The sequence below is a fragment of the Trachinotus anak genome, unplaced genomic scaffold (assembly GCF_046630095.1).
Source record: "Trachinotus anak isolate AG129_WGS33_773 ecotype Australia unplaced genomic scaffold, CSIRO_AGI_Tana_v1 ptg000020l, whole genome shotgun sequence".
Lineage (NCBI taxonomy): Eukaryota > Metazoa > Chordata > Actinopteri > Carangiformes > Carangidae > Trachinotus > Trachinotus anak.
In genome coordinates, this window is record NW_027273871.1 from 4,085,045 (window position 1) to 4,097,909 (window position 12,865).

Consider the following 12,865-nt stretch of genomic DNA (forward strand, 5'->3'; position numbering starts at 1 on the left):
TGCGATTTGTCGGATTCAAAACACATATATATCAAAGGACAATAAATTCTCCAATGACAAACTTGGCTCATTATTGTAGGTTTACCACATCAGTCAGGTTATCCATTAGTGCGTTGTGAGACTGGGACTGCATGGTCAATAATACATCTCATGGCCAGTGAACAGCCATGACAGGCTACAATTATTTAAGGCTTTACACAAAGCAAAACAACAGTGCAGGTGATTTGTGGAGAAAGACAAAAGATGGGTCACATTTGTCGGCTTGTATTAAAGCCTTTAAGTGGGTATCCATTAAAGCATAGCATCTGCTGTTCTGCTATTGTGTGTGAACTCACCAAAATAACCAGACAACACATTCAGTAATGTGGCTCACTTCAGGTGTCACTGTTGTTAAGCATTCACCCGCAGTCTTTGGACTGCAGTAGAGAGGCAACCAACCACAAAGATCAAAGATTTTAACAATATTCAGATTAATTATTTCTTTATGTTTCTGGCTTTCATACTGTCTTTGTAGTTTTTGCTTTTTCACAACAGATTAACTGATCTCTGCCTTTTTTTTCCTGCATATCAGCCGGGGACCACCCATTTGAATGCGAGTTCTGCGGGAGCTGCTTCCGAGATGAGAGCACGCTGAAGGGCCACAAGCGCATCCACACCGGGGAGAAGCCCTATGAATGTAACGGCTGTGGGAAGAAGTTCAGCCTCAAGCACCAGCTGGAAACCCACTACCGTGTGCACACAGGTACTGTGATCACAACTGGTCAGACTGACAAAGACGTCAGCCCAGAACTGGCATCATTTCGTTGCTGTCGCTATGGCGCTGGTCCTGGTATTAGTTCATATTATATGTATATAAAAAAGATAATAATATTGGTTCCTAAACAACAGTGTCAGAAAGGCTCCCTTCAAGAGTATTGTAACAATGAGATGCCATCCCGTTCTTCTGCATCTCATTATTTGATATGAGTGCAACATTATATCTCATTGCCCCTCATAATAACGTAGTGTTGAAACATATTGATGCAGCATATGGAGCTTGTTAAAGGACTCTGATGTAGGAAATCCAAGTTGCAAGGCACAGTCCAGGCCAGATGAATATCTCTGTTGCTGTGTTACAGTAGATGAATGTCTCAGAAGACTTTGTATTGATCCCAGTATATTTAGAGCCCCATAAAGATGTTGACACAGTGATAAGCCGGGTGCCCTGGAGAACGAGTGCATGCAATGTACCAGAGTGAGGAAGGATACCACGAGTGCTCACCAGGATGGCACGCAGCCAAGGCTTTGTGTTTCCTCACCATCTCTTTTTCTCTAGCAAACACACACACACACACACACATAGCAGCACCCTCCCATCTCCCATTCAATAAGCCAGCTGTTAAGCCACACTATCAAGGCAGCCTGTCCAATAATTGGCTCCCCCCCGTCCACCCTTTCACCTTTTATGTGGGGGAGGGGGGCTTTGCGTTAAGCTGGAGAGCAACAGCAGATAACAAGAGCAAGTGACAAGCTCACAGTCAAAGGCCACCTCACACAAAAGGCAGCTGCTTGATGAATCATCGACATTGGCAGCCTAACCTCCCCGCCCCCTTCTCTCCACACATCCTAAATGCCAATTGAGGATCAATACCTGGGGCCCATTCGCAATTCATTATTAGCTGGTTATTTGAGGCGACCCAGTTTACAGTGTGCTTATCAGTATCATCAAGGATCATGCAGGTGTCCATACCACCGCAGAAAAACACATGACGACCCATGGCACTGTATTTATGCTTATTGGCTTCATGGCGGCGTAACCCCGCCCCACAGCGGAGGTCAAGGTTAACCAGGGTGCTAAAAGAACAGACAGACCGAGCAGCAGAGGCAGAAAGCCACTCATTTTGCCAGCACACATGTGTGAAGCTCCAGCTGAAAGGTGACAGCGAGCGCCGGGCCAGATCACTTCCGACAGCTCATTTCAAATGCCATTGGTAAAGGTCAGCATTTACATGTCTAATTTGCGTCTGCCGGCTTGAGCGCTGGTGGATTATTCCCTGCCATCACTCAAATCATTAGCACATTTAGGTTGGCTGCTGTTGCTGAATTGAAATGTGCCTCTTGAATATAGCAGCCCCCACAGCAAGAAAGCAGCGTTGCACTTTGATTTATGACACCCTCGACGTCCTTTGTGGCAGGAGCCGTGTTATGTGTAATGTACCAGAGATTAGTTGATTAGACATGGTATCTAAAAGAAATCCAAGGTATTTAAATATCACACATTCTTGTTCCCATGTAGATCTTAATCTAATATTATTAGGTTGCAGGTAATATAGGTCTGTCTGAGTATGCTCAAGGTTAAAGAAAAAATCTGCTTTATGCACAACTCAGTTATTATTTTTAGTTTTATCATCAGTTATGACACCATCATGTTCATCTAACTAATTGTTGAGATCTGGGAACACGGTGGCATCCAACTGGACGAGAAACACAACCTTTTTTTGGGTGAACTTAGTTGAATATTTTTGGACCTGGAAATGTATTTAAACATGATATAATTACCTGTTTGCAGAGGTGTCTTTGATAATCTGATTTATTTAACTGTTTTCTTAAGGATAGTTGACACTGAACATGAAAAAAGTCATTTTCTGCACAGTCTTAGCTGCCGCTTTCAGTGGTTGCAAATTTGTTGAAATAGCAGGACGCCTCCTTTTCATTTTCTTCTGTTGCTCAGCATGATATGAAAAAAAGAGGCCTGCATGGTTCCAAAATCCTAATCGAGTGGGGTCTTTTTTAATAAAGACGGTAATGAGAATTGATAAGAACTGAATACAAAGGAGTTTCTATCCCCTCAACCACAAGAATAATTACAACGTCATTTCGTTATCTTCTAGAGGGATGTTTTGATAGGCCTGACTGGCACTGTGTTGACAATATTAGAGGTGAACAAACTTCACTACTGGACAATCTTTGCTTGTATTCTTCTTTTCTCTTAGAGTTGAACCAATTACAAGAGGCAGTTTGAAAGAGTTTTAAATAGTTAGTGCAGCATTTTACTGCTGCACACTGCTGTTCAGGAGACAGTTGGAATTTCACTCTTGGGTTTTGACTTGTTACTTACTGTGCACATGGTCCAATTATCATAACAACAACAGAATTTCTTGTGAGTCAACAGTGTGAAATCTGTGGTCTCTAAATTAGTGGTGATGGGTTATTCGGTATACAGTTTTTTTCGCGTGTCAGATTTCATATACCGCAGTCCAAACTGCCAAGACACAATATTTAACCATTAAGGGATAATTTGGTTCAATTATATGGGTTTTATTGTAGTTTTGACCAACACCCCCATCAGTAATTATGGCCTTGTCACTAAGTTAATTGAATAGAGCTCTAAAAAGAAGCACATTTTAAACAAACCCACAAGTTAAATGCATTTCCTGGAGAACACAAATGTTCCCTACTACTTACTGTAGTTTCCTGTGCAATAGTGGGTTATTACCAACGCTTTTGGGTCTGCTCACTTGCAGTTTTAACACCAAATGAAGTGGCTCAGATAATCTGGCTAAACCGGTGGCTTGTGTACAACCTGCCTGATTCCTTGACCACTCGTGGTTCTTGCCATGTCGGCGACATTCCCGCTGTGTCACCATGTTCCCAGATCCCTGCCGGTACCACATCACAACTGATAGGAGTGATGGCAAAAATAAGACACACATGGTAATAAATACTGTAATGTCAAAGAAGTTTATTTGCTCAAGAATTAGAGATCCATACTGACATACTGTGCAAACACAAACAATGGATGTGTGGGTATACGTATTCTACCACACATCCTTTCATCCATTGTAACAACAAGTGGTTTATTGGGATTTCTGGAGGTAAGTGAATTGTCATATTGTGTTCAAATAATGTTGCAGTGTTGTGAGTTTGAATGACAGGAGCTGCTGTGTTCCCCTCTCTTTTGATTGATTTCTGTATTAAATGCATTTTATTCCCTGATTAACAGACACATCACTCATGAACAGGGACATAATACTGTTATTGGCTCTATGGCTCACACAGTTGTTGTCTTCAACCCAACCCTACCCTCCTTAGGTGAGAAGCCATTCGAGTGCAAGCTGTGCCACCAGCGATCCAGGGACTACTCGGCCATGATCAAGCACCTGCGCACCCACAATGGCGCCTCACCCTACCAATGCACCATCTGCCTGGAGTACTGCCCCAGCCTGTCAGCCATGCAGAAGCACATGAAAGGCCACAAGCCTGAAGACATCCCCCCAGACTGGCGCATAGAGAAGACCTACCTATACCTCTGCTATGTCTGAGACCGGGAGAGTGAAGAGAGGGAGGGTACGTGAGAGGGCGGGGACGGGGGTTGAGAGGTAAGGGGAATGTAATTGAGCGGTTAGGAGGCTTGAAGGTGTAGTGGAGTGTTAACGAATTGAGGAACGTCGGCGGCGAGACTCGAGAGCAAGAGGGTTTGTTTTCTCTTTTTCTTTTCATGCAAAGGCGGCGACAACCGACGGGGATAAAGGGTGGTGATGGTGGGACAAAAGTGCTAAGAAGAGGAAGACTTGGACACGGAGAGAGACTCTCCACCATTGTTCGGATTCACCGGGTCATTCACTACATCTGCAACTGTGTTATTGTTTCAGGTCATTTCATGCAGCGCCATAAAGCGAGCGAGCTGCAAGGAAACGACTTTTTCGATGCTGCTGCCACAGTGGTGAGAAAGCCGATTCTCAAGGGCTATCGGAACCTGCACATCTCTGCCATCAGTAACCCAATCTGTCACTCCATATTTTTTCTTGTAGAGCTCACTGTCTTGCAACACAGGTTGTTGTACTTTGGTATATGGTGTGTTTACACTGCTCAGTCGGTTAAAATCACATGAAAGAATATGTGAATATTAGCATCAGTTTAGGCCCCCAGCTCATCATGCCATGGCCTGCTTTCCAAGTATTTACCTTTTCCGTTTCACCACAAACCTTCATGTTTCCAGTTGTCATGAACCACAAAAATTTTCTTGGAGGAGGACTGAGACATATTTTCCAACAGTTTGACCACGTCGTACAAATTTAAGAAACGAACACTCCAGAGTGTGAATGAACTGCTTTGGGTGAACATGCCCCTAATCTTTCCCAAAAGGGAAATGCATCCGTTTTCTCACCTCCCATCACCTACGCCCGAGTAGGTCGACCAGTCCATACATTCAATCCCTCAGATCCCGGCGGTGGCAGTGAGATAGCCCCTGAGAATCAGCAGCAGAGCCAGTAGGCTTATGCAGTAGATGAAACAGCTGAACTGGACGGATGGGAGCATTAAAATACTGCAAACCAAGCACCCATTTGGTTACGGCGGGGAAGATGCTAGTGCTGCTTTTAGTCCGATATCTCCCCGGTTTTCTCAGTAGTCTTCCTGGTTCTGCATCTGCGTCACAAGAGGGCTGGAGAAGGTCGAGTCACCACTGGCCCCCCTCCTCCCCATGGTTCTCTCCAGAGAGCCAAAGGCTAACTTGTGTCACTTTTTCATCTTATATTTTTATTTTTTTTAGCTCTGCATCATAGTTTATCATGGCTTGATTGCACAGGTAAAACAAATTACGACAACAGTTTCTGTTTGATGTCTGCAAGGTATATATTTTTTCATTAAATCATAACTCGCTATTACACATCACAGTAAACCCAACCTATTCACCTACTTAGCAATAGAGAACTGGACTGCTTTTATCCATGTACATTTAACCAGAGTACTATCATTATCTCACACTAATGATGAACTACACAAACTGACAAGTAAACAGTAACACTTTGACCACAGCAGATCTGTCCATTCACCACAGTGATGGAAAAACAAAATGGGAAAAGGCTGCTTTCCGTGGGAGTCCTGTGACTTTGACTGCTACTAGTGAATGTTGAAGAAGTGCTGGGAATGCCTTAGCTGCACACCTTAACATCTCTGTCAAAAGGTGGCGCGGCAGGTTGAAGACTGTTATATGGCTGCAAAACATGAATGTGAACGACTGTGAGCCGGGTTCATACAAGGCTGTGTCAAAATACAAAATAGTTTGGCAGGTTAATGCTGCCTTTCATTCAAAGTCAGAAGTCGATTACCAACCTCGGAGGCTGTGATTACTCTCTGAAGTTTTTCTCCATCCACCATCAAATTCTTTTTCCCCGGTCAGCAGCTCGTACATTAGCTCCACAGCTAGCAGCTGTAAAGGTTACTTCACTCTTTGAATTATTATGTATAGTCATTCACCATCAGGTGTTTTGATAGACTAGACAGATGTGACAGAGGGGCTGAAACAGATCCCACATGAGGCGGCGAGGTCATGCTTTAGTGTACAATGAGGCAAGAGCAGGTAAAGGCCACAGGCCTCAGGAAACCCAGAATTTCTGTTTGGGAATATACACCAGTGAAGAAGAATATCAGCTGAGGTCCTGAATTATCTTGTAGTTATGTTACAGATGTTGTGTTTAAGTGGTTTGTATTCTCAAATATATTTGCACTGAATGAAATTACCATCAGGGCTTTAGGCAAAACATAATTAAGATGCTATAATATGCTCAACTGTTTGTATTGGATATGTGTGGAACGGAGATGGAGAGGGAAGAGGCCCTCAGCATTAAGTTAAAAGTCACATGCAGCATTTACAGTGTTAATATAACTGCTTCTTCATCCTGAAAATTCTTCCTCTAAAAATCCTGCTCAGACTGAAAGGTCCATTTTGTCGAGCAGGAGACTAGAGGTTCCGACTTTCTGACGTGTCTGAAACGCAGCATTAGACCTGTATGGGGATGCACAGCCACGTGCATTAAGGTTGAACCGAAGGCTTTAATGAACGTCACTGCATGTCACAGCGTTACCGGGGTGATCACATATCCAAAAGGCCGGTGGAAAAGGGGGAAATCACTGATTGGACGAGACGTGGCCCAGCAGCTTAGGGGGCAACCAGTAAGACGACAGAATAAATCAACTCTTTCTCTGTGGTTTTGTCCCATGCGCTTTGTCTCTCTCGTCTCCTGTTGTTGTTGTTGTTGTTGATGTTGTTATTATTGACCTTGAGTTTGATCTCAACACATCGTACTTGAATTACCTCGTTTTTGTGACCTCATGTTGCTTGTGTATTTTTAATTTTCCCTTTTGTTTTCATTTGTACACTTTTTTTTTGTTGTTGTTCATGAGTGTTCGTCAGAAAGATGCATTGCACAACATGATAAGGCAGTGTAGACGCAGAAAAGTTAAGTGCCACGGTGAAGAGATTTGTTTGTTTTTCTTATGTTGTGTATTTTTTTGTGCATTAGTTGTTACCAAACTTGGTATTATTAACCCCCGCTTGTTAAAGAGCCGGAAGGTTTGGTCATTTGTTATAAAAGCTACCTCTAAGTTGTTTTCTTTTTTTGTTTCTTTTTTTTTTGGCAAAAGCACAATTTTTGTGTTTGTGTTTTGCATTATTTCATCATTGCTACTTCATCTCATGCTTTTTTTTTTTCAAAAGTTGATTTATGATTGTCTGTGTTTTTAAGCAAAATATATATATAAGGGTAAGAAATAACAAAAAGTAGAGGTTGATAGGATAAGAAAAGTCATTCAAATGGATGTTTATTCTTCTCTTATAGTCTCCCCCTGAACCTCCAACCACAGAAGAGCAGAGAAAAAAAAAAAAGCAATTTTGAAGCCTTAAGTGATGAGTAAGAGGGATGCAGCAGATAAGAGGAAGTACTATTGCTTTTTAAGATGGTTTAAAAACGAGAATTTAAACTTGAAAATATGTGAATAGAATTGTAGTTTTGTAATGTGAAAAAAAAAAAGAAAAAAAGAAGAAGGTTCAACAAAGACGCTGAACCGCCCAGGACAGGTCATATTTGCAGTGATGCAGAGTGCGTTGGACAATTGGAACTGCAAGTGGTAATCAAAAAAGAAAAACCAGAAGGTTCAAAACAGAGATTCTCTCGGCTGACAAGCTCTCTTGAGTGTATTCCTGAACAAGAGCCAACAGAGGCAATTTGATATATAAAAATTGTGATATTTTTGTATTCAGTGTCAGTCCTTTTTCCATTTGTGGAGGGTTACAGCAGGGCACAAATATTTGTATTTCTTTTTTTTTCTTTTTACCTGTTTTTTTTTTCTCTCTCTCTGGGTGTGAATCATTTTTGCCTTGCTCCTCTTTGATATTGTTGGACAAAAAAAACGTGTGTGAACATATTGTAATAATAAGTGTTGCTTTCTGGATGTCAATTGCATTGTAGGTGAAGGACTAAATCTATCTGCCACAAATTTTACGAGTGTGTGTGTATGTGACAAAGTTTAAAAAAACACAAAAAAAAAAAAAAAAAAAAAAAAAAAAGATGATAAAATACGGGACGGCAGGGGGGCGCTGCCAAACCGACCAATTAGTACTTGTCATTCACAATTTTTCAATCAAACTTGACTGTCAACATATTTTTTGTTTTGTTTTTGTACTTGAAAAAAAAAAAAAAAGAAGAAGAAGGGATGGCATGTCCCGTTGGTGTCTTGCCATTTTATTCTCAAACACTGTGAGCTGAGGGGGCTTTTTCACCCTCGTATAATATCCACCCACTATAATATACCTAGTCACGGCTCAGTCTGAACCACCAGAATGCAAGACCTGTTCAGTCACATTATTCCTATCATCGTCCTCTGAATGTTTTCTACTTTTTCGTGCGGGTGAAAGAGTGCGTAACAGAGTGTGTAACTATGTGTGTGCGTGCGTGCGTGCGTGTGTGTATTAGTGGAAAAATGCACTAATCAGATCAGATACAAAATAAAAGGATATTCTATGCCACTTTTTTTCTCTATGTTGGAAAAAATATATATATATACATTGGCATCGATATAGTTCTTCCCTCAGTGTTCCTCCGATGTTTCTGTACTATCTTTGTGCCTAAAAATGGAAATTGTTCAACAAAAATATCCATCTATATCTGCTTAGTTTCTGTATTTTCAGAATAAAATAAAAATGGTGTCTCCAGCACCCTAGGGATGTCATGACGCTCGAAAATGACCTGATTTTTTTTTTTTTTTTTTTTTAATCCTGAATAGAGCAGGGCTTCTTTTTCAAGGACTGCAATAAACCCTTAATGCTACTGAAATAGCAACTGGGATTCTGCATTCACGTCTTTTCTTTGGCCATACTCTGTGATTGGCACCAAAAAGCATTTATTTAGCGACACAAGACAAAGAAATGGAGGGAAAAAAATGTGCTGGAATCCAGACAGGCTGCAGCGGTGACACAAGTCTGCAAAGACTTTCCGGGACAAAAAAAATAAAACCGCTGCATGAAATTGTTTTTCTGCAAGCAAATGAAGTCCTAGTCTGCTTTCTTATTGTCTATTCTATTCTTTTTCGACAGCAACAGGTTTGCTAATGAGAACTTTATATTCCTCTTGAAAAAGTTAAAAATAAAGAAAAACCTCCATTTGGGTAGGTTGGCACTACGGTATCCCCCTTCTGCTTTGTTTCAGTTTTTTTTTCTTTTCTTAGTACTTTTTCTTTCCTACAAAACGCATTTAGAAGGGGATGTTAAATTCGTCAGAGAGGAATCATGGCATCCCTGGAGCTGGCACTCTGTGTTTTGGTGTGGTGTTTCTAGAACAAAGTAGCCATTTCATGCAGTGTTGCAATGCATGTGCCATCGAGGTCTAGACTAAATACTGTTTGAGTAACAAAGCACCAAGACATTGTATTTTTTTATATTAGCACTGAGGACCAATTGCCCTGTCGGACCAAGCATAACAAAGCTTTTTATGTAACAAAGCTTTTCTCTCTGTCTTTCCCTGGCTTGTCTGTGCTACTTCTCTCCTCCATTGTTGTGACAGCACAAGTGCCAGTCAAGTTGCTCTGTATTAAGAAAATAGTGTTTTTATTATGATTTGAATTGTTATAGTTTTTGTCTACCTCAGCACCTAATCTTAGCCTAATCTTAGAAGGTGCCCAATTATTATTTTTTATTTTCTTTATTTGTTCTCTTATTGTTGTCAGTTGTATAATTTTTTTTTTTTTTTTTTTGAAATTTGCATTAGAGCTTTGCAAAGGTCCTTTGTCTTTTCCAGCGACAACGTGCTATTTTTTTTCCGTGGCAGTGCGTTTCCTGTTGAGCTGTGCCACCAATCTATAGCCACCGTCTGTTGATATAGAGGTTGTTCTTTTTTGTTTCTTTCCATGTAGAATCAGACACATCTCTTTGTAACATTTCAGTGTTCTCTGATGGAGTGTGAAAAAAAATAAAAAGGAAAAAATAAAAGATTGAATGCTGCAGGTTCTCTTCTCCATGTTGTCACTAAAGTCAATGTTGTGCCTTTGATAGTGAAAATATAAAGAATATTTCTTTTTTTTTTTTTTTACATCCTACTAACAGTAGATTGTTTTTTTTTGTAGTGAAATTTTTTGTATTTTTATTTATGAGTCTCATAATAAAAATCAAATCATGATGTTCAGTTGTATACTTTCAATCTGCAGTTAGAAAAAAATAAAAAATTGACTTCATGTTGTCTGTCTTAGCCCTCTTTCTGGCTCAGTATTTGCTTCCTGATTTTTTGAATTTGACTGCAGGAGCAGCAGTAGCTGTGTCTGCTCTTGAAGTTGTTTTGCTACCATATCAATAATATACTTTATTGTGCAGCAGTGAAATTGTGTGATGAATCATAATCTGAGTATTTCACTCCAGCGAAACTAAAACACACCAACAACTTCAGTGGCATCAAATTATTTTATTGCTTTAGTTTCTATATACACATGGTGTATATGTAATCCCTAAAAATGTGTATACAAAACTGTTTTTCATGCTTCTTGCATATTAGCAATATAAAATAAAATACTTCCTAGTATTCTCTAGCACTTTTACAGTAACTGTACATTAAATACACAGTGATACGACATATTAATATGTTGTCTAACTGTATCTGATGTATTTTGACTCATGCTTAGTAAAAAGCTTTCCCACAGTTTCTGCAGCGCTTCCTGCCTCTGTGTGACCATCAGCTGATAGGAATTCAACAACAATGCCTGCCAGCAGTTTACTGTTACTTCCTCTGCCCCTTCTGCTCGACAACATGAGGTCTGCCAACCAGGCCAAAGGGAGCATGCTCGCTGCTTTACTCACAGGTGAGTTCTGGGTAGTGTAGTTAAAAAAAAAAAAAAACACCTCAGTAATGAGTTTAACCACAGAGATGGAGACAACACAGGATTTTGAGGAACATTTTGGGGAGTTTGCTAAAATTATGAAAATATTGCTTTTCTGTAAAGACACATCACTGCTTAATTTTTGGAGCCACCACTGCATTGGGGTGGAGGCAAAGTAAAGCCCAAACTATCTGCATGTATAAACAACTGTAGATGTTTTTGTTTTTTTTCATTTGGTTACGCTGGCATGCCAGTATATACTTATTTTATTGTTTTGAATGAATGAAACACTTGAATGAAATATCTGACAAAGACACAATGAAAAGTTAGTGTAAAATAGCCTAATAATTAAACTGTACATATAATTGCTACTTCAATCAAGTGACAGCCTGCTGTTCATCTCTATTGTCTATAAATCCATCATCCTTTTTGGTATGAAAACCAGGTAGAAGAACTTATCCATCCACTCATTGTTATAATTCTGTTGTGTGCAGATTCTGGTTGTAATGTTGTAATGCGAGTGGCATCACACCTTCAAGGAGCTAAACATCCATGAAAACACAAACTGATGCATGAAAGTGAAAAGTTATCCACATGCATTGATCTGAGTTATCCCTTTGCAATGTGAAATACCAGCAGTCACACTCAGCAGCCTGTGATATGTTTCCATAAATGTTGATAGTTGAAGCACATTCAGCTGTCTGGCCTCACACTCACCACCACCTGTCAGTTTTCCACCTTTTCTTACTCGTGATGTACTAATGGTAACTGCTGCAGCACTTCAAGCCCGACTGCCTTTTGTCTGTTCTGCCTCTTGTGCCATAGAGGTCATAAATGCTATCATTAGATATGCAGGGCGTGTGTGTGAGAGCACCTCTTTTGTCACACATGCATGATCGTCATTAGAGAGGAAGCGAGCTGAGACACAAAATGTTCAGCTTTTGCACGGAGGTAGATTGGCCTGAACAAGGTTTAGATGATTCTTTTTTTGCAGCAGGTTGTCGCTCGTGTTCACCTCCCTTTTTGTGTTTTTGTCGCTTTAGCACTTGATGAAACACATCGCTTTGTAACTTTGCTCAGTTTCGCATCCAACCAGCAAACATTTTGACATCCAGTAGGTGTTGAATGATGTCTTCTCATATTCTAATGTGTGAGTATAAATACAGCACCAAAAGCAAAATTAAAGAAATTGTTCAACATTTGACTGTTCTTGGTTTCCTCTGCTGGGTATTTTGTAGCAGTAGCAGTGGGTATTGTCTACTCAGCTTTTTTTATTTTTTATTTTTTTGTATGCATTTACAATTTACCAACACTGTTGCAATATAGGCCACTTTCTATATGCAGGCCTTTTTTGAGGTTGATGGGTGGATTAGGATCTTTGTATTTGCTGTGTTTATATTGCAATTGGAAAAACTAAAAAAAAAAACAATCAAAAAAACACACATATAATGTCTGTGTGTTATAAGTAGACAGCAGGAGTCACCTTGAGATTATTTTAGCATCAGGTGTGGGAGCAGGAGGGAGGGAGGGGAGCTAGTAGTTACTGAGGGGAAAACAAAATAAATGCATCCATTATCAGTCCAAATTTTGTGGTTTTCAGTCATTACCTTTCCTTCAGATCTAACTTGCTGTTGCAAATTAGTACAATATAAAAAACAATTTTAGGAGACAGAGTTGGATTAAGTTATCTCCACAGCTATCACATGATCACCATGTTATTTAGTATAATATTCACAGTTCCTGG

At 40.2% G+C, this 12,865-nt stretch overlaps 1 protein-coding gene across 4 annotated transcripts in view; it reads left to right on the forward strand.

The window, feature by feature from the left end:
- Window positions 1–10,485, forward strand: part of zbtb16a (zinc finger and BTB domain containing 16a) — a 167,066-nt gene extending 156,581 nt beyond the window's left edge. For all 4 annotated transcript variants that reach the window (XM_071506568.1, XM_071506567.1, XM_071506570.1 and 1 more), the window contains 2 exons: window positions 572–742; window positions 4,072–10,485. In XM_071506568.1, coding sequence (XP_071362669.1) covers window positions 572–742; window positions 4,072–4,301 — 401 coding nt within the window. In that variant the 3' untranslated portion in view covers window positions 4,302–10,485. The remainder of the gene's footprint in view (window positions 1–571; window positions 743–4,071) is intronic.
- The last annotated feature ends 2,380 nt before the right edge of the window (window positions 10,486–12,865 follow it).